Source organism: Typopeltis vanoorti, chromosome 11 (genome assembly GCF_054136105.1).
Source record: "Typopeltis vanoorti isolate ZY-2024b chromosome 11, IOZ_Tvanoo_1.0, whole genome shotgun sequence".
NCBI classification, from domain to species: domain Eukaryota; kingdom Metazoa; phylum Arthropoda; class Arachnida; order Uropygi; family Thelyphonidae; genus Typopeltis; species Typopeltis vanoorti.
The window spans coordinates 131,889,079-131,909,943 of NC_143559.1; the positions used below are offsets into that span (position 1 = coordinate 131,889,079).

At 36.1% G+C, this 20,865-nt stretch overlaps 1 protein-coding gene across 3 annotated transcripts in view; it reads left to right on the top strand.

The window, feature by feature from the left end:
- S6k (Ribosomal protein S6 kinase) overlaps positions 1–20,865 on the top strand; it is a 366,025-nt gene that overhangs the window by 299,275 nt on the left and 45,885 nt on the right. For all 3 annotated transcript variants that reach the window (XM_090400916.1, XM_090400917.1, XM_090400918.1), the window contains exon 14: positions 15,183–15,289. In XM_090400916.1, coding sequence (XP_090257042.1) covers positions 15,183–15,289 — 107 coding nt within the window. The remainder of the gene's footprint in view (positions 1–15,182; positions 15,290–20,865) is intronic.

A 20,865-nucleotide genomic window follows, 5' to 3' on the forward strand; every position in this document is an offset into this window, starting at 1 on the left:
TTCCTCAGTTTGTTCTTATATGCACAATTCCACAGACTAGTTATTATCTTGGTTATTTGACACGGCATCTCCTTGAAACCACATGATTATATCTGTGCACAGTAATCAAGATGTGACCTTGTAAAGTGGAAGAATTACTTCCTTATTTCAATAAGATAGTGTTCTCTTAAACAGTGCTGTTATCCAATGTGATGGCTTAACCACCTTAGCAGTGTGACTCCTGGGCATTAACTCAACTCACTATCTACAATAACACCCCAGGTTTCGTAGCTTCATTGACTGCTTCTAACAAATTCCCATTAATATAATACTCCGCCCGTAATGTTTTCCATCCAAAATGAATACTTTTACATTTTCAAAAATTATGGAAACAACTACCATGTTAGAGTAAAACTTCAGTTTAATATAAACCAAAATAATCGTTTGATGTTTCAACCTTTGCATGAAGGTCATCATCTGGAGTATACATACACACACACATATATATATATACTTACAAAGAAACAAGCTGCACTACAATCTACATGGTACCCTGAAGTTATGTTGATTTAGTCAACTGTTAAAACTACTGGTCTGACCTGTGCTGGAAAAAAAAAAAACTTATTACATAAAAGCTAGGGTCCTGTTATTATGTTATCTATTAGGTTACAAAATTAAATTAAGCTAGAGAGCAACATGTTCATGCAAAGAAATTTTTACTTATATAACTATACATACAAATTGGAATAAACCAGTATGGATTAGCCAATAAAAGCTGAAAAATTGCTAAATTGCTTAGCAGGGTTTGCTGTAAAACTTGAACTAATGTGTGCCATCCAAATTTTTGGGATTTTTAAGCCACCATTATTATTAAGATTAGGTCGGTTAATCAAAATTTCATAGGCTTCTTTAAATTTCTGTTCATACCATGTTTTTGTATAATGTAAGGAACAAGTACTTTTCCAATCAATTTGGAAATGATCTGAGAGGTCTGCTTCACCAAAATTATTAAATTTAATGTGTCATTTGTGTGCTTTTTTATGGATAGGGATTATATGTCCAGTTTCTCCAATATAAGGTAAGTTGCAAGTGCAATAGATACAATAAACTCCAGGGTGAGCCAATGAGAGGAGAGAATCCTTAGAGGAGTTGAATATGTTTTTTAGTTTTATAGATGGTTTAAAAGTGGCAGATTATAATGGTGTAGAATTCTATTAATTTTTTTCTGATAACCCTTTAATGTTCTTGTAGCAAGGCTATATATTATTATACGTTGGTCATACATAACTGGTAATTAGCTTAAGGAATTAACAACACATATAAAGGATATTAATTAAAGCAAACTTTAATGAATACCTTCAATATTTCGGCAACGTCACGTTGCCATCTTCAGAAACATACAAATATGGTATGTGCACGCAGGCACTAACCAAAGCAAATGAGGAAGAAGGCAAGAAACTAATATTGTTCCTAAAGTCCTAATGGTGCCCCCTAGCAGGCTAATTGGGTTGTCTTGGCTGTTGGGCTGAAGTTCTCATAATATAGGCTTCCCAAATTTGGGGTAGTTTCATGCACCCAAATTAGTTGAGGTTTGGAACGTTTTTTAGAGCTGCTGATGATTCCATGAATAATCTTTCGTACTTGAACTTGCTGCAGTGTATTATTTTAGTTTTCTTCCAACAAATTCTATGGCGGGTATCTAAGGAATAGTCTGCCAGCCCAGAGTGGCTGTACTGGTGAAACCGGATGTAGTCTTTGTGTTCTGAAATCCTGATATTCACTGTCCTGCCTGTTTGGCCAAAGTAGGACAATTTACAGCTGCAAGGGACCTGGTATGCACCAGGTAGGTCTAGGGGAACTGGCTTAACCATTTAATGTATGGGATAGCTATGGTTTTACTGTAATCTATATTATTTTTTGATGAAATTTTATGAAGAACTTTATTAATAGTATTTTTGCTATAGCCATTATTTATAAATGTATTGCTAATAGTTTGTAATTCTTGTTTAAGAACTTGTTCATTAGAGAAAATTGAGCTCTGTTTTTGAGAGTGTTAATGACTCTGAGTTTTTGCAAAGGATGGTGATATGAGTTAGTATGTATATATTGGCCACTATGTGTAGACTTGTCGTAAACATTGAATTTTGAAAGACTGCCTGAGGGAAGACATGTGACCAGTGTATCCAGGAAAAGAAGCGATTTCTAATTTTCAATTTCAGTCGTAAATTGTATGCGCTCATGTTGTTTATTCGGGTGGCTAATGAATGTGTTTAACGTTTAGTGGCCAGATAACAAAAACATTGTCAATGTATCTAAGCCAAACTGTAGGTTTTTAAAGTAAAGGAATCTAGAGCACGTTGCTCAAAAGCTTCCATATAAAAGTTAGCAATTTGGGGTGGGGGGGGGTAGTGGTGAGCCCATAGCCGTACCTTCTTTTTGTAGGTAAAAATTATTTTGCCATACAAAGTAACCAGAACATAGTACACGGGCAAAGAGAGCTGTAATGTCAGGCGGAAATTTGTTCTGTAAGAGAAGAATTGCGTCACTGATTGGACATTAGTGAAATGAGCAGAAATGTCAAAACTGACTAATAAATCATCTTTGTCGAGTGTTATGCTTTTAATTTTGTTTATGAAATGTTGTGTGTTCTTTATGTAGGAGGGGAATAATCTATCAACTCCTTGAGTGTTGACACTAATTTCTTGGCTAGGTGATAATTAGGGCTGTCTATACCCCCAACTATCGGCCGAAGTGGAACATCATGTTTGTCTATCTTGGGAACACCATATATTCTGGGAGAACAGGGCATAATGGGGTATTAGTGTTTTAACAGTGGCTAACAGCCAAGAAGTGACAGACTTAAGTAATTTCACAGTTTTTTTCTTAATCCTGTTAGTCGGATTATAGTTTACAAGTTGATAGGCGCTGATATATTTAGCAACATTGAACCGAATATATAACGAACCTGGTCAAATCAGCCCATGGGGATTCTGTATCAGCTATATCCCTTATTGCTCTCCTTAACTTTGCATCATCAACAAATAACTTAAGATCGCCCCCTCCCCCCATTATCTCATCACAAAGGTTTCTGTGGCTCAAGAACATAACGAATTGTAGTGCCAGTACTACCTAGAACTTTTTTTTATTATGACTCCACACATTGCAGGACCTATAACACTACAGTACCGTGTGTGAGTAAGTGATTAAGAAGAAAGAAATAGCCTATTGATATGTTTCTTAGATAGTTGGAGGTTGTACTTTGTAAACAGTGTGGGGAAGATTGTTTCAAAACATTGAGGTGGATGGAAAAAAGGAAGATGAGAAGTTTGTTCAGTATGTTTGGAGCTGGATGATGTATGGGTGTTGGCCAGTGGCTGCTCTATTTCTTACATGGTTAGAAGAAAGCAGAGAAATGGTAGCAGCCAATTCATAGGAGTGATGCCTGTAATAGTACTTATAGAAAAGGCAGAGTGCAGAAACAGAGCATCTATGAAAAAGTGACTGAAGGGTATGTGAAGGGAGGATTACCTGTTAAGCAGATTGCTTTCTTCTGTATATCATCAAGAATTCTTAGAGATGTTTAGGGTGCCCCCAAATGTGGGAACAATATTCCAAGGTTGGCTGGATGTTAGGAAGAGAACTAATATTTTGAACAGAAAAGAGAACAAAGCAAAAGTGAAGTAGGATCTTTTTTGTGGGTAATAAGGCAGGTGTGAGTTTTTTGGCATTGAAATTTACTGTTGTCTTCACCCCATTTCAGGATGTTGAAGAGATCAGTGGTTAAGTTATTAGTTATGGAAGATCTTGAAGTTTTTGTCATTTGAGTACTTTAGGGTTTCTCAAATAAGGAAGAGGAATGAAGAATATTGTCTTTGGCAAAACTGTGAATAGAATTTGAAGTCAGAGAGAGAGAGAGAAAAGGTCACTGGTGTAAAGAAGGAAGAGCATGGATAAGAGTATAGAACCCTTGGGTATTCCAGCATTGATAGAGAAGTATGATGAGAGGGAAACCATCCACCTATATGATGAACAAGCAGTGTGGAAGCTGGCTATCCAATCACAGAGTACCAGAGGGTAGCTTGTTATGGAGGCCTTGTTGCCAGACATGATCAATTGCCTTTGAAATATTGAGCGCAACAATATGGGTTTCTCCAAATCTTTCCATAGCCTGTGTTCAGAGCTGGGTGAGATTAGCTAGGGGGTCAGCTGTAGAACGAGAATGGTGGAATCCATATTGATGATCACTAATTAATCGGCTAGTCTCCAGATAGTGAAGCATCTTGTTGTTAATAACTTTCTTCGTAACTTTGAATGTACTGAGGCAAAAAACCATGAGAACAAAATGACATTTATTAGATTTCTGACTTTTGTCTCCCTTTTTGGGTACAAGCTTGATGAAAGCCTGTTTCTATGCTGTTTGGTAGATGCCAGTGTAATACGATAGTTTATATTGGCAATTCAGAATGGGAATTAATTCTGGATCACAAGTTTTGAGTACAACTGGAGGAATACCATCTGGACCAGAAGCCTTATTAGTATCAAGAATAATCAGGATTTTCCTAATGTCCTTATGCTGAAAGTTTCAGAGGAGACATGCAGTTTGTAATAACAATGGAGGTGATTTGACTTGGTTGTCCAAGCAAGAGTTGAAGTAAAAACTGATGCTGAACAGTCTTAGTGAGGGACTGAAAGGCTCAACTGCCAGTTGAGCAGGAGGAAAATTTATTGCATTTCATTCTTAAGCCTGTTTTGGAATCATTGATATTTTTTTTTTTTTTTTACATTTGTTTTGGGCTGTTGTGTGATCTGAATGATAAGCTGGAGTTTTTAATTTAAGCTAAAAAACATATGCTGAATTTTTATCATGGACTGCAGAGGCATATTTTTTTAAGAAACCAGGACTTGGATATATGTTGAGGGATTTGCAGTGGAGTGGAGAATAAAGACTTTCATTCCAGCAAAGGTTATTTCAATCATTAGTTCAGTGCAGATCAGAAACAAAAAGAGCAGGTGCATGTAGATGGTGTGAGGGATTTGTATACATACCTTACACACACTGAGAGTACCGAAACTCCAGTCCAAGTGTGGCCTTTGGCAGTGCCCCTCTACATGCCCCTAACTTTGTCTCCATTCAGACACGACCTGACAAAGTAAGTGGCAGCAGGATTATTTGCTAGCTAATTGGAAAACTTCCAGCGGATGCATTATCACTAGGTTTGGTCCCATGCACTATCTTGGCAGCCAGCTTGCAGAAAACTGTTTTACTGTTGCACTCTCAAATGGAGCAGAAGCTGTCTCCTTAGTTGAATAATGATAACAGTGTGTTAAACATGCTCAGCAAGACCCACACTGCATATGAGAAAAAAAGCAGGGACAGAAATGGGAGAGCCTACTTTGGGGATGAAACATGGCAGTAGCCACTTCACGTCTCCAAAAAGCACGTTTGTTGTGTTTCACTGGGTGATGAAAGACATCTAATTAGAGGTCTAGTTGGCATTTCCTCATAGCTAGGAAGAAATGCATTTTAATTTGGCAATACTCCTCCAACAAGAGACCCATACCAGCAAATGGCAGGGATGACTTGGCTGCAAAAGGCTTTATATTGTGCAATCATCAGCCGTTATTGGCCCGTAAAAACTCAATATTAAAAAATATTTATTCAGACACTTGACCTGCTTCATGAAATAACTGTTTTTGACATCATCAGGAGTAGGGATTAAAAATAAGCAATTAAACTAAAGGTAGGTCAAGATCACAATGTAAATATTTCAAAAAGAGATACTAAAATGGAATGTCTACATGTGCTATAAGGCTACTTGATGGTTGGGGCGTTAATCACACAAACTGGCATCAGCATTTGCAAGATGTTTTGTTTGAGAAGTCCAGACTTGTAATATCATGTCTTCTTTCTTTTTTGCACTGTTATGGATATTTTAGATGATTTTTTAAATGCTCTGTAGTAGAAGCTGTAAACAAGACTTGATATTACAACAAAGTCTGGAGCTTTCTCATAAAACATCTTGTGTTGTGCTCCATTTATAGTTCTTATTTTTTCAAATTTTAATATTCACATTATGATCTTTACCTGTATTCACTACTCCTGATAACGAGCCTCTGTAGCTTAGTCAGTATAGATGAGGTCCTTTGGTCGGAAAGACTTGGGTTTGATTCCTGTCCATGACATAAGGTTCCTTTATCTGGTCTCTTTCAACTAAAGGTAAGTTAACTGGTCTCATACGGAGGCAGAGGGTGTTTTCTCCCAGTAACTTGGGATTTTCATCCCTCAAAACAGGCAAACCGGTCCCGTGAACACACATGTTTACAGTAATAAATACTTATGGCAAAGAAAACAATGAGAAACCACCTTGCGTCATATCTCCCTAGTAATCAGTTGCAACCCTCTCAAAGAGAGGAGGTCACGATTAAGAATAGGACTCCTAATAATGTCAGACAGTTATTTCACAAAACTAGTCAAGTGTCTGAATATTTTTTATTATCAAGTTGTCTTATGTGGTTAAATATAGGCACTACAATTCATTATGTCCTCATACCACAGAAGCCTTCGTAAACAACTTCAGTCTTACAGTAAGTTCAAGATTTTTAAAGTGAGTAAATATGAAAAATTAATTAATTGTACATTAAACAAATAAATATTTTGTAACAAACTAATATTCCTTATGAGAGGCTGAGATAATTATGTGATACCATGGTTTTTAAGATTACTCAGCAAGTTTATCACTAAATGAGCTTTGAGGATTGATTTACCCATGAAGCAGAGGTTGCCTTACTCAAAGCATACATAAACAACACAAGAATGCAGCTTCGTTAATAGCGAGTTGCACACTATTTAGAATTATCCCCTTACCTGCTGATCTTTGAAAGTTTAGACAGACTCACTTATGACAAATCTGGATGCATTCCACAGTCAGCAAAGAAAGAATGAATGAAGAAGAAGAAGAAACTCAATAACCTCATTAAGAAGGACAAGCCAAATTATCATTTAATGATGATGATGATTCCCTTCAGTCCTGTCCAACTCTTTGTAACTTTGTAGGCAAGTGTTCTTGTTATAAAGTGTTTCTAGTGAGATTTTTACAAGGTAGTTCACATTGCTTTCCCCAACTTACCATTTTATCCAGGCTTGGGACCGGCATATAGCTGATGAATCATGCCTATGTCTGGGTCGTAAGTATTCATGGCTGTAAATTGGTGTGTGTTCATGGGGCCGGTTTGCCTGTTCTGAGGGACAAAAAATCCTAGTTTCTGGGCTATTTTGTTCTCTACCTCTGTATGAGGCCAGCTAATTAACCTTTAGTTAAAAGAGACCAGATAAAGGTTCCTCATGTCATGGATGGGAATTGAACCCAGATCTTTCTGAACAAAGGGCTTTATCTGTACTGACTGAGCTACGGAGGCTCTATGAGTGATCATTTACCTTATAACAAAGTAGTTGTTAATATATCCTCACACAAGGTTTTAATTTTGCATTATCACCAAGTAGAATTCCCAAAATTGGAATCATAGCCAGGGTTGAGAAAAGATTTAAAGATTACTGAAAGATGCAGTAGACTTTATTATATAACAACAAGACACCTCAAAAATGAACAGTTAGTTCTACTACAGAATATTAGTTTTGAAATCAGATAAGAGCAATGCAATGGTTGTCATGAACTTGAGAATACATGAATAAAATGAGAATTCTGCTGAATGATACAAGTACCAACACATGACTTGACTGTGACCCAGTAGGACATCCTCACAACAAGACCTGATTAATTTGTAATATATGTTCTGTATTTCAATTACATATTTCTACTACCCCCTGCTACTGCAAGAAATGCATTGGCATTTCTTGCAGTAGCAGCTTCCAGCATATCATTATCAAGAGAGAGACAAGGTGCCCAGAGCGAGGGAGTCTCTAAAGCTAAAGTCCCCTTGTCGAAATTTTTGGAACCATCGCTGGTACTTTTGCACATTCAAAACATTATCGCCATACACTTCTTGCACATTTTTTACAGTGTTAGCAGCATTGTTGTCTTTTTGAACTCATAAAGCATGATGTGCCTAATGTGCTCTTCAGTGACCTCCATAGTAATAAAGGGTTATTTAAACAATAACTTATGTATGATGTTCTTGCAAGGTGGAATTCCTTAGAATGAGACCGCCTCAGTTTGGCGGTACTTATAAAGCTTTAAAAAAAATTCATGTTTAGACAAGCCGAGACACACGTTTGAACGAGTACAGTATAAAAAACGACATTACTTTTGGGATGACCTGATACATTATTCTGTCTAAGAAAGAGAATAGAGTTAATGAGGGAGGATAGTTAGTTACCTTAAGCTACATGTAGGGAAGGGACTTGCAGTGCAAGAGTATCAGATTTAATAATAATAATATCTGAATAGGTGACTCTTATACATCCAATTTGTGAAAGTGATCATGTAATTTTGATTTTGGAGATAAAAAATCATGTGAGAGCTTTTAATAAAAATGGTTATATGTGAGAGTTGTTTGAAAGCAGCTATATTGATGTTAAACCAGTGAATAAGACTTTATTTAAACCAAGAGCTGCATAAAAGCTGTGCATCATAAAAGAGAAAATGCACAGTCAATACTTGGAAAGAAAAGATGATGGCTGAGAATAGTATAAAAAAGCACGAAAGGATGATGGCAGCCATGATAAGAAAGGCAGAATCAGACTGTAAAAGGAAATTAATTGAATAGCTCAAGGGAAATCCCCTCACTATAAATTCAAGTGAGATTTGGTAACTCATGGTAGGAGGGAAGAACTTCTGTGGTGTAATTAAGAATCATGTGAAGTCCAGGTTTTTCTAATGGCATGTTGTTAGGAGTGTGGAGTGAGCTACCACTGGATGTTATGAGTGCATCTTTGGTTTAAATTCTTATCATATCTTGAATGTTTTTCAAGTGTATGATGGGTACTTCAACATTGTGTAACCTGCAAGAGGCCGTCCCTTGATGAGTTCTTGGCTCCTTCGGGGGGGGTCTGCTGATCTGTTTTTTTTTTTTATCATCATCATCATCAAATTCCTGCCATGTACTCTCAAGGGGTGTACAGGATATGATAGTAGTACATGAAAAATTTACGTCATTACTAACTTCTTATCTACAATTTTCCTCCAAATCAGTCTTACTTGTCAAGACTCCAATATTATCAGATTTTATATTTCTATCGTCTAAGGCACTTTGTACCGTATCAATCCACCTATATCTTGGTCTTCCTCTGGGTCATTTTCCTGCCAACCTGTCAGAGAACACTTGTTTTGCTAATCTTTCCTCACCCATTCTGTTTAAGTGACCATACCACCTGAGATTAGCTCTGTTAACGCATTCCTGAATGCTGACAACATCAAGTTCTTTCCTAATATCCTCATTTTTAATATGATATTGCCATTGATGCCATCTGTTCATGCCTCTAATCTTTCTCAGGACTCTAGTCTTTGGTCAAGTGTTTTACTTCTGACCCAGCTCTCAGATCCATAAGTTAAAACTTTTGAACACTGTCTTGTATACAGCTAATTTAGGGTTCCGACTAATTTCTCTCTTATTCCATATTTATTCAATTGACTTCCTACCATACCAGCTTTGCTGATTCTGTCGTCTGTTTCTATATTTAATTTTATGATGGATTTTTAAATGAATCCATCTTCACTAAAAATCGTGCCTACGTAGCTGATATGTTTTACTTATTCCACAGGTTCTTCATTCACAACACAGTTGACATTTTCAATGATTCTGCCTATTTTCATTGTCTTCTTTTTATTGCTGATCTTCCTACAGTATCTATTATGACAGTTATTCAATTTAGTCAGTGAATCTTGCAGACTTGTAGCGGATTTATTGATAAGTATAACATCGTCTGCATGAAGCAAAAAGCAGACATTAACATCTCCAATTTTGATGTTGTTGTTGTTGTCTTGTCCTTTGAAGAGTGTTAGATGTTTCCGTGTGCTCCTTGTACTGCTTTGGTTATGTCGATGATTTTGTTTGTATAGAGCTGTTGTTCAGGATTAGGATCTATTTCTTGCAAGGCTGCTGTAATTGCTGGACAGGTAAAGATGTGAGTGGGTGTCAGTTCAATATTGGGGCAGTTGTTGCAGTTTCTATATGTTCTCGTATCATCTGTATTGATCTTCAGTCCTGTTCGTAGTCTTGCTATCGTGGTGGAGGTCCTTCTGTCAGCACTGATTTTGGGAATTTGTTGTTGTATCACTGATTTCAGTGGAATTAGTTTAGCTTTTGCTAGTGCATTGGCATCAGCAAGAATTATCATATGAGTTTCTTGGTTGAGTTCTCTGGCCTCTTTTGCTAATTTATCAGCTGCTTCATTGTAATCAATGCCTTCATGAGCAGGAATCCATTGTAAAATGCAACTTTTACCTAAACACTTTAGTTGATTTAAGAGTTTATGGATGTCTTGTGTGAACTTGGTATTGCCATTTTTGTTTGCCTCCATAGCTGATCTTGAGTCACTGTAAATTATAATTCCTTCAGATTGTTGAGATGATGACAGTTTTAAGTAGGCTTCTAGTGCTTTATTTATTGCATAGAGTTCACTGGTAAAATTGGAAGCGATTCTTCCAGATCCAACTTTTATTGAAAGTTTTTCACCTTTTGGGAGTAGAAGGAGAACACCAGCGCCTCCATTAATCATATTGGTGTCTGACGATCCATCGGTATAACAAATAACTTGTTTGGAGGATGAAAGAAGGTTGATAGTATTTAGGCCTTTTTCTTTGAGCATTTCTTTTGGTTCTTTTTTTGTACAGAGTTTGGTAAGGTTTAGATTTATGGAGGTATTTGAAGGTAAAGGACTGGAAAATAGAGGTTCTTTGTTTATGTGGGCATTTAGCTGATCAAGACCTATTTCTTTCCTGATAGTGTCATCATATTGTAAAGTTGATGATCTGTGAAGTCTGCATTTTTGGTTCCAATGTTCATAAGTTTTTAGGGAGATATGATCACTTTGGTAGCTTCCGATACTATTTATGAATTTTATGGTGGCAAATTTTTGTCTGTCCTCCAGCAGATCAAGCTCACATTCCTGTTGGGCTCTGTGTTGTTAGTGGATGAGACTGCACCAATGATAATCTTGGATGCTTTTGCTTGTATTTTGTCTAATTTTTTCTTTACCAATGAGGCTGAAGGTGACCAGATAGGTGCTGCATATTCCATTATTGGCTTTATTAGTGTAGTGTAAGTAGTTTTGAGGATTTTTGGCTTTGCACCCCAATTTGTTCCACAAAGCCTTTTCAGTATATTTAATTTTTTAGAGCTCTGTTGGAAGTGTTAGAGATGTGTTGTGCAAAACATAATTCCTGATCAAGCGTAATACCAAGGTATTTTAGATTTGTGACTTTTTCAATTAGCTTGTTGTTGATCATGACTTTGGGATTGTAGGAATGTCTATTTTTCCTGTCTGTACTAAAGGTGCTTAGTTTTGTTTTGTCTGGGTTGATTTTGAGTTTAAGTTCATCTGACCATTTGTTTAGAATCTCCTCTGATTCTTTGATTTTAGCACTAGTGTGCCAGATGGCTATATCATCTGCATAGCAAGTTACTTTTGTGTCTTCTGTAAGGTAGGAATGAATGTTATTGACGCAGTTCGGGACTGAGAACTGAGCCCCTGGGGAACACCAGCCCAGGTTCTCCGCTCTTTTTATATTGCTGCATTGATTCTAACTTTGATCTTTCTTCCTCTGATGAAATCAGCAATCCAGATTAAAGCATTTCCTCTAATTCCAATATCATGTACTGTTTGTATTAATTTTTTGATCCAAACACGATCGAAAGCAGCAGTCATTTTAAGTAATATGGCAGTTGTCTTTTTTGTTGATTTTTCCTGAAATGAGTCTATTATTGTTTGGCAGAAGTGGAATAATTGATCTGTTGTCGAATGGTGAGTTCTATAGGCAGTTTGGTAGTAGTTGATTTTCTTATTTTTTGTCAGCCAGTGCATAAGCCTGGAGTGTATGATTCTTTCAGTAATTTTACAAAGTATGCTAGTTAATGCGATAGGTCTATAACTTTGACATTCTGCAGCATTTCTTTCAGGTTTCAGGATGGGTACAATAACTGATTTTTTCCATTCTTTTGGAAGTTTGCCTGTTTGCCAAGAGGTATTAAGAATGTCCAGAAGTTGTTCTTTGGCAATTTTGCCAAGGTGTTTGACCATATGACCAAAGATAAGATCATTACCAGGAGATTTATTAGGTGCAGTTTTCTCGATTGATGAATTTAGTTCACTTAGTGTAAATTCTTCGGAGTCATTATATTGGTATGTTCTTGCTTGTTTTAGTATTTTACTTGAGAGTTTATTGAGGGTCTTGTCCTGTCTGTTATACTGAAGTTTGGAGTTGTTTAAATAGGTTTTTGCCAGTGTGTTTGCAATTTCTTGATTTGTAATAGCTTGTTTCCCAGCATTTATGAAGAAGTTTGTTTTCTGTTGGTTCTCTTTTTTGATATTGTTGTCTAGGATTCTAATAATGTTCCAGTGTTGGCTGTCTTTTCTTGGATCCAGGTTACTGCAAAACTCCACCCATTTCTCTTGTTTGCACTTCCAGATTTCCTGCTCTATTTTGTGTGTTATGTCCATTAATTTCTTTCTGTATTCATCAGTTTTATTAATTCTGAATTGTTCATTGATATTGTCTCTTTCTGTAATCATTGAATCAATATTGTGATCTTTCCAGTATGGTATCCGGGTATTTTTCCGCTTGCCTCTTAGTATTGTTGCTTTGGCAGCTTTACTGATGTGTGAAGTGAGGATTTGTAATTTTCTGTCGAGGTTTCCAGAGACAGGTTCTTCTTGACAGAGGCTCTCCAAGGTTTGAGTAAACCTTGTCCAATCGGCTTTTCTGAAGTTCCATGTCCTTTTGATTTGCTGTTCATGATCAATCTTGAAGTTTAGTGTTGTTATTATGGGTCTGTGGTCACTGATGGCACATTTCCCAAAATTTTTCATTGTGCACTTGATGCAATACTATAATTAATAGCTGTGATGTCAATAGCAGATTCAGTTCCCGTAGTTTTAGAGAGATAGGTGCTCTGTCCATTGTTAATTGTTGTGAGTTCCAAATCTGTAAAGAGGTCTTCCAGTTGTTGACCTTTCTGGTCTAAATCGGGGGAGCCCCACGTTGGGCTTTTTTGATATCCAATTTTGATATCATGTTTAAGACCACTTTCCTTCATAATGTGATCCATATAGATAATGAATAACAGAGGGGATAATGTACATCCTTGTCTCACACCAGATTTAACATTAAACCATCTTCCTGTACTTCCTTCAATTCTAACTGCTGACTTACAACTCAAATAAAGACTAAGTATTGCTTGATATAATGCCCCATTGATACGCCATATAACTGTAGTGTTTCGAATAGCTTCTCTGTTGGCAACTTGTCATATGCCTTTTCCAGATCGACAAAACTTAAATACAGATCTTTGTTATATTCCCATGTTTTCTCAACTGTTTCTCAAGAATACTTGCATATATCTTACCAGGACCACTCAGTAATGAAATTCTATTTTATCCTGCTCAAGACTAAATAGTGATTGCTTCCAATTTCAAATCCTCTGTACATTCTGGTGTCCTGCACCAGGGAGAAAACATCACTATCAACAATAACATAGTCAATGAGACTTTTCTTATTCCTTGCCTCTTCTCTCCATGTGAATTTGTGCACATTTTTATGTTGGAACATGGTGTTAGTAATAACCAGTCCATGTCCTGAGCAGAAATCCAACAGATATTTGTCATTATTATTAGCTTTGCTCTTTTCTGCAAATTTTCCCAAAATATTTTTGTATGTCTGGCAATCATTTCCTACTCTGCTATTTAGATCCCCAACAAGGACCAACTTTTCCTTTTTCATTGTGTCGGTTGCTTTTTCTAAAGCATCAAAAAATTCCTCCGCTTGTACCTTAGTAGAACCTTCTGTGGGACCATAGGCACAAATAATTCTCATTGTCCAATTCCCCATTCTGATATTTGTCCACATCACTCTACTTGAGACTGCCTGCCATTCAAGAAGATTAGCCTCGTATTTTGTGTTGAATACTATAGCTACTCCTTCTTTTCCTTGATTGTCCCTGAATATAACATTTTGTATTTATTGCTCAGAAAGATCTCACCAGTTTTTGTCTTTTTTTTGTTTCAGTCACCCCTATTATGTCGATCTGGTACTTATCTAATTCCTCAGCTAGCTCCATTTCGTTGCCATTCAGGCTTCTTAAGTTGATAGTACCGATCTCTAACTCTTGTGATGTTGAGTTGGGGTGTGTTTTCAGATTTGTTCCAGTAGCTGACTTTTCGCTGTTCGCCTTGGTTCCCTGGCAAAAACGTTTTTTTTTTATTCAAAGTGTAAAGATGATCAATTTCAAAAATAAAAATAAAAAATAAATACACACACAGATCATGGTATCAAGTGAAGAGATGCAAATATTATTATTATTGTTATTTGACACCTCCTGGGAGTCCAAGGGCTCATTGAGGGAGGGCATCTGCTCTACAAACTCTGTCACCACCATTCAATTACCAACTGACCACTACTACACCAATGCCATCTACCGTCGACTACCAATGGTATTTCGACAGACAATCACAAACATCCAGGCCCACGGTGCAATTCAAACCCGCAGCCTTTTGGCTGGGGAGTGGATATGCTATCCACTCGACCAACCAGGCTGGTATTTTAAACTTACTTTTGCAATTTTTAATTTCTCTACCATCAGTTTGATTTTTATAAACCAGTATTACATACTTCAATTTATACAAACAATATATATACAGTATATTTTTAACAGCTACACAAATGCTTATGATGAAATTTATAACCACATTCAGTAATTAAAGACAGAAAGAAAGAAATAAAGCTGGTTTTAGTAATAGTGAATGTTATATACAAGATAATTATACTTTGACCAGTTTCATGCACCAAGAAATGGTGTCTTCAGGGTAGTAAATTAAGAAAGGATTGCAAATTAAAACTTAAATAAACTGTTAACTTGGTAACAATCAGAATGAGGTACTGATGATGACTGGCCTGAATAACCAGTATATTAAGATGAATATCCTTAGATTTATTTCTAATTGCATTCATGTAGTATAAAAGGAGTAGCTCTGTAACACTGAGTTTTGTTTTTATATTTTATGTTTCAAACTAATTCACTTTCCTATATAGGGTTTTACCTATGTGGCTCCATCTATATTGGATGAGATGCATCGAATAGGTATCATAAAGGCTCGCTCACCTCGTAAAATTGCTCACAGTCCTAGATTACCTATCAGGTAATTTTTATTTTGAATAATGAATACTTTGATATAATCTGGTCATTGGTAATTAGCTCAGCATTTTCTCAGTCCCTGATTGCTTATCTAATATAAAGTTTATGATACTGCTTAGCAAAGAACTATCATGTAGTTGTTGGTAACTTGATGAAAATTTGATGAATGATTGGTCAAAAATAATAAAACATCCTTTGTTATTTCATGATAATGTTCATATTTCTATTTTCTTGAAACAGATACTGTCTAATTGTGATCTGCTATCATTGAATACAAACTAATGTACAGTAACTGAATTATTAACAAATGCACACACTTTTAAGAGCTATCAACAAATAAGCATATATATAATGTCAATGATCAGAGCCTTTTTGATCCCTGAAATGTGTTTATTTTAATTATATATAAGTTTTGTTTTTATATTTTATGTTTCAAGCTAATATACCTACAAACTAATATAATATACTTTAAGTTATATATAGGTAGTTCTCACTTTACTAATTTTTTGGATCGGAATTTTTATTTTAAATTGTGTGCGGCGAAGGACGTAATTATCATATGAGCATAATGACCAGTTAGAAAGAGCCTCGGTCACTCACGAGCCTTGGCGATGCAAGTGTGTTATTTGTAGTTTTCTTTGATTTATTTTGATTTATTACAACTTATTTTTTATTTTGTTTTCTTTTCAACTATAACCCTTTCACTTTTCCTGCAATGTCAAAAAGAAGCAACAGTGCAAAACCAGAAAATGACCAAAAGAAACAAAGAAAAGCAATTACGTTAGAGAAAAAGTACAAAATTATTACCAGTCATCAAGTGGGTAGTACTGTTAAAGCTCTTTCTGAGAAATTTTCTTTTACCACTTTACAGTTTGCACCATTATAAGGATAAGGAAAAATATTTGAAAGAAGTAAAAATGTGCAATGTGTAATAAAGAAATAGGTATAATTCTTCGTATGGGGAAAACTGTTGACTGCTTAGATAAGTGACCAAACTTAACGTTTAAACATGCCTATTACCTATGCAACAATTTTGTACTAAAGCATTAGCCTTTTTTAAAATGCTGAAAGACCAGAAAGGCTTTTGCTGCAATACTGGGTGGTTTGACCTGTATTATTATTTGACATCTCCATGGAGTCCAAAGACTCATTGAGGGAGGGCACCTGCTCTACAACTGTCTTCACAACTCAATCCACCAACTGACCACAACTACACCAATGCCATCTACCTCTGACCACCACTAGTATTTCTAAAGACAATCACAAACATCCATGCCCATGGCGGGATTTGAACATGCAGCCTTTGGGCTGGAGAGCAGATATGCTAATCACTTGGCCAGCCGGGCTGGCTAAAAGCGAACTGGTTGGCATAACATTAAAGTACAAGCTGAAGCTGCAAGAACAGATAGTGAGGCTGCAAAATCTTATCCAGAAAAATTAGAAGAAATAATTTTCTTGTTCTATATTATTGTTTCCTATTTTCATTTGGATTGCTTTTCTTTTTCTTCCTGTTACCATTAGTTTTGTTTTACGAAAATTGATTTTCATATCATATTTGTTACTTGTTTGATGCAGCTTGGTTAGGATATGTATTGAGATAACTGTTTTATTTTTTCCTCACCAGAGGTCAGCCCACTTGTATGTAGCTTGTGATACTGTGTGTGTGTGTGTATTCCTGAAGATGACCTTAATATAAAGGTTGTAACATCGAATTTTACTTTAATTAAAGTAAATTCTTAAACAAGGTAATGTGTCTCCATTATTATTCATAATGGATACTAGCTGGATATAATAGTAGAGTATGGAGATGGTAAAGGATAGGTATATTAATTTCAGAAAAAGTCTGTAATGTACAGTTGGGGGAATATCATCAGGACCAAAAATCTTTTTGGTATCTAGGTTGTTCATGATTCTTTTTGATGTATTTCTGCTTAAAAGGCCATAGGGAGCATTTGATGCAGAGCTCTGAGTAATTAATTCAGGTGCTTGGTCTTGATCATCTAAGAGTTGGATGAGAAGAATGATGCCAAGATTTTTATCTTCTGATGATGCAAGACTGCCATCATGGAGAGAGAGAGAGAGGGTGGCAGAATCACTAACTTTTGCAAGGGACCAGAAGATATAACAATCATTGGTGCAAAAGTTGAGTTTTCTATATTTAGCCATTTCAAGTCAGGCTTAGCCTTCTTAATAGTTGTTTTGCAAGTGTTTGTGGGCTTTATTATAAGAGTTTTTGTTTCAAGCTTCTTATGATATGCTAGACTTCTCTCTATCTGTCTATCTCTCTCTCTGTCGGATTGCTTTGGCACATGGATATTTGGATATTGGACTGGAATTATGAACAGTGTGGAAAATGAAGGCCTTTTTCAACATGGATACTTTCTGCGACATGAATCACGGGTATCCAAATCTGGAGAATGGAAACAATCTGACCATGAAAAGGAGTAAAAGTCTCTGAGATCTCTCAGTTGACATTGTTCTCTAGTGCCAGAAGATATGAGGTTGTGATCAACTGAGTGGAGGGCATTCCACTAGAGATGAAACTTATGAGATTATGATCTGAATTATCAAGAGAAGAGTTCACTAACAGTGTATACTTAAAGGAAAATGGATAAGAAAATGTCCATAATGTTGAATGAGTGGAGAGGATTGTCTAATATTCTGATTGGGGATGAACAATTTGCTTTAGGTCATTGCTTACAGCAAATACCTCACTTCTCTTCCAACTTAGTTGGTGGAATTTGAAAAGTAGTAGTTGGAGTTGTACATTAAAGTCACTAAAGAAGTTTACTTTGGTGTGAAAATCATTGGTATGAAAATCAGCAGTAACAAGACAAAGACAATGAAAATAGGCACAGACATTGAAAATATCAACACATCGTGAATGGAGAACCTTTAGCACAATTTTTAGTGAAGATGGTAAATTAAATATGGAAATAGACCACAGACTCAGGAAATCTGGTATGGTAGGAAGTCAACTGAATAAATTTATATGGAATAAGAGAGAAATTAGTCAAAACACTAAATTAGCTGTATACAAGACAGTGTTCAAGCCAATTTTAATTTATGGATCTGAGAGCTGGGTTAGAAGTAAAACACTTGACCAAAGACTAGAGACATAGATATATGAGAGTCCTGAGAAAGATTAGAGGTGTGAACAGATCCAGACCATCAGTGGCAATATCATATTTAAAATGAGGATATTAGGAAAAAACTTGACATTATCTCTGTTAACACATCCAGGAATATGTTAACAGAGATAATCTCAGGTTGTATGGTCACTTAAACAGAAGAATGGGAGAGGAAAGATTAGCAAAACAAGTATTCTCTGCCAGGTTGGCAGGAAAAAGACCAAGATATAGGTGGATTGATACAATGCTTTAGAACAGTGCTTCCCAAACTTATGGATGCCAAGGCTCCCTTTAGAAAAGTTAAAATATTTCACCCCCCCCCCCCCCCCCCCAATAAAAAAATCATAATACAGACATATATTATTATAATATTTACATTCAAGATTTTGTGTTTGTAATCTTTTTTGTGCTTCTTACCAATACCTTTGAAATGAAACTTATATGAATTAGCATATGTTTACTAATATTCATCAAGCGCCAAAATACGCAAGAAGCAACATTTGTGAACCAACACCAATGTGTGATTTTTTCCATTAAAATATAAAAAATGGGTGCTTAAGGGTCAAAGCTGTATAACTGAGAGGAGACCTCCACATAGCCTTTAAAGGAATGCGGAGAACCAACCAGGGCTTCTGACCTAATGTCCAATCCTCACCATCTCGTGGTGCACCCTGTTGGGATACTGAATGAACCAGATGGGCTGGCAATTTGGGATTTAGCCGACCAAATTGTATTCTTATTGACTTAAACAAATATAGAAAATGATGGTACAAGATAACAAAATTTCATGCTGCCTGGGTGTCACCCGGTTAAACAATGCCCCCGTTGTTTTCGCCAGGGAACCAGGGCGAACAGCAAAAAGTCAGCTACTGGAACAAATCTGAAAGCACACCCCACTCAACATCACCAGAGTTAAAGATCGGTCCTATCAACATAAGATTGGCAAAGAAATTGTTGTGTCCCAATTTATGATTATTGTGTATTCTATCTAGTGAAATTCTGCTTATCTTTATTCAGCCTTTATCTATGTACAAGATATCACCCCAAAATACAAATATTTAAGCTATTTCTCCCCTTAGTGTCCCTAATATTTATATTATACTGCACCTTTTGGGACATTTAGTTTGAGATATTAAATACAAAAACAAGGAGCAATTACTAAAATATGTCTGAATGTGAAACAATATTGCAGTCGTGGCACTTTATCTCGTTACTCATTCAAATATTCTCCCCTCCCATGTGATTAGGTTCGTATGCTTTCAAGTGATGCATTGGGCAGCAATTTCAGACAACTGTTTTATCAATGTACAAAGGTTTATTAAACTCATTAGCATGGTACAATTCGATACTAAGAAAATATTTACAAAATAACATTAGCTAATCACGAGTATTTGGCTAAGATCCTATATGGGTATTACGATCATGCCGCCATAACAAATTCAACACATACAATCATATGTATAATCCCAGATCTAATTAACACCTTAGTTAACCCTATATTAGTCTGAATACGCTATATGCTGTGGCACATGGACATATGTGATCAACTCACTCTATTTAATTATCTAAAACTATGTGGATTAAATTATCCTTTCACTGTGCTAACGCACAGTTTAACTTTGACATTTAAAACTTTCCTATACATTACAATACACATGCATAAATCTCAGGATACATAATTACTTATATAATATTAATATTAACAAGCATACTTTCATTATAATCAGTCATGTACTAAAGTCCTAGTATAAATTTCCTTAGTCTCTTCAACAGTTCAGTAATAGAATAATGATTACAATTACAGATGATTTTCAGTTAACATGAGATTTTTACAGTACCTTTTTCTCTTGAGTTTTCTATATTGGCCTCTACCTTTTTCCAATTGAACTATCCTTGTATGATCTCTCCCATAATCGGTCACTCCTAAGTTCTTTTGGCATTAAACTGTGCTTATGCGATCTTTACTTTTCGTACTCGAATTAAGAACACACTTTAGAATCATCTATACCATGTCTGTGAAACTCACCACATGGACACTGACTTCTTTACAGATTTCCTTTTTTCGTAGTTGTCACTGGATGATGAAACACATAGATAATACCTTCTTTCCTTAAGCTAAATGGCATTCCTCGTTTTTTACCATAGGAAATACGGAATCGAAATCCTGCTCACTACTTGTTCCCTTGTTGTGTCGGACGGAGATATAACTCCAACCCTGCCACTCAGGAAAACCATGTGAAAACCTATATGAAGGAGCTCATGAAGAAACTATCCGGGAAAAAGCCCGTGGGTGGGGTTTCTAACCCTTTTATACCTTGACCCCTACATGCACATTCTTTAATTTCTTTTCTCCGTCCCTTACTGGATTCGACTTCACCGACCAATTAGGGTGGTGTTTTTCTGCCAAACATCCTGAGGTCAGCGAGCACGTGACGATGTCTAAATCGGG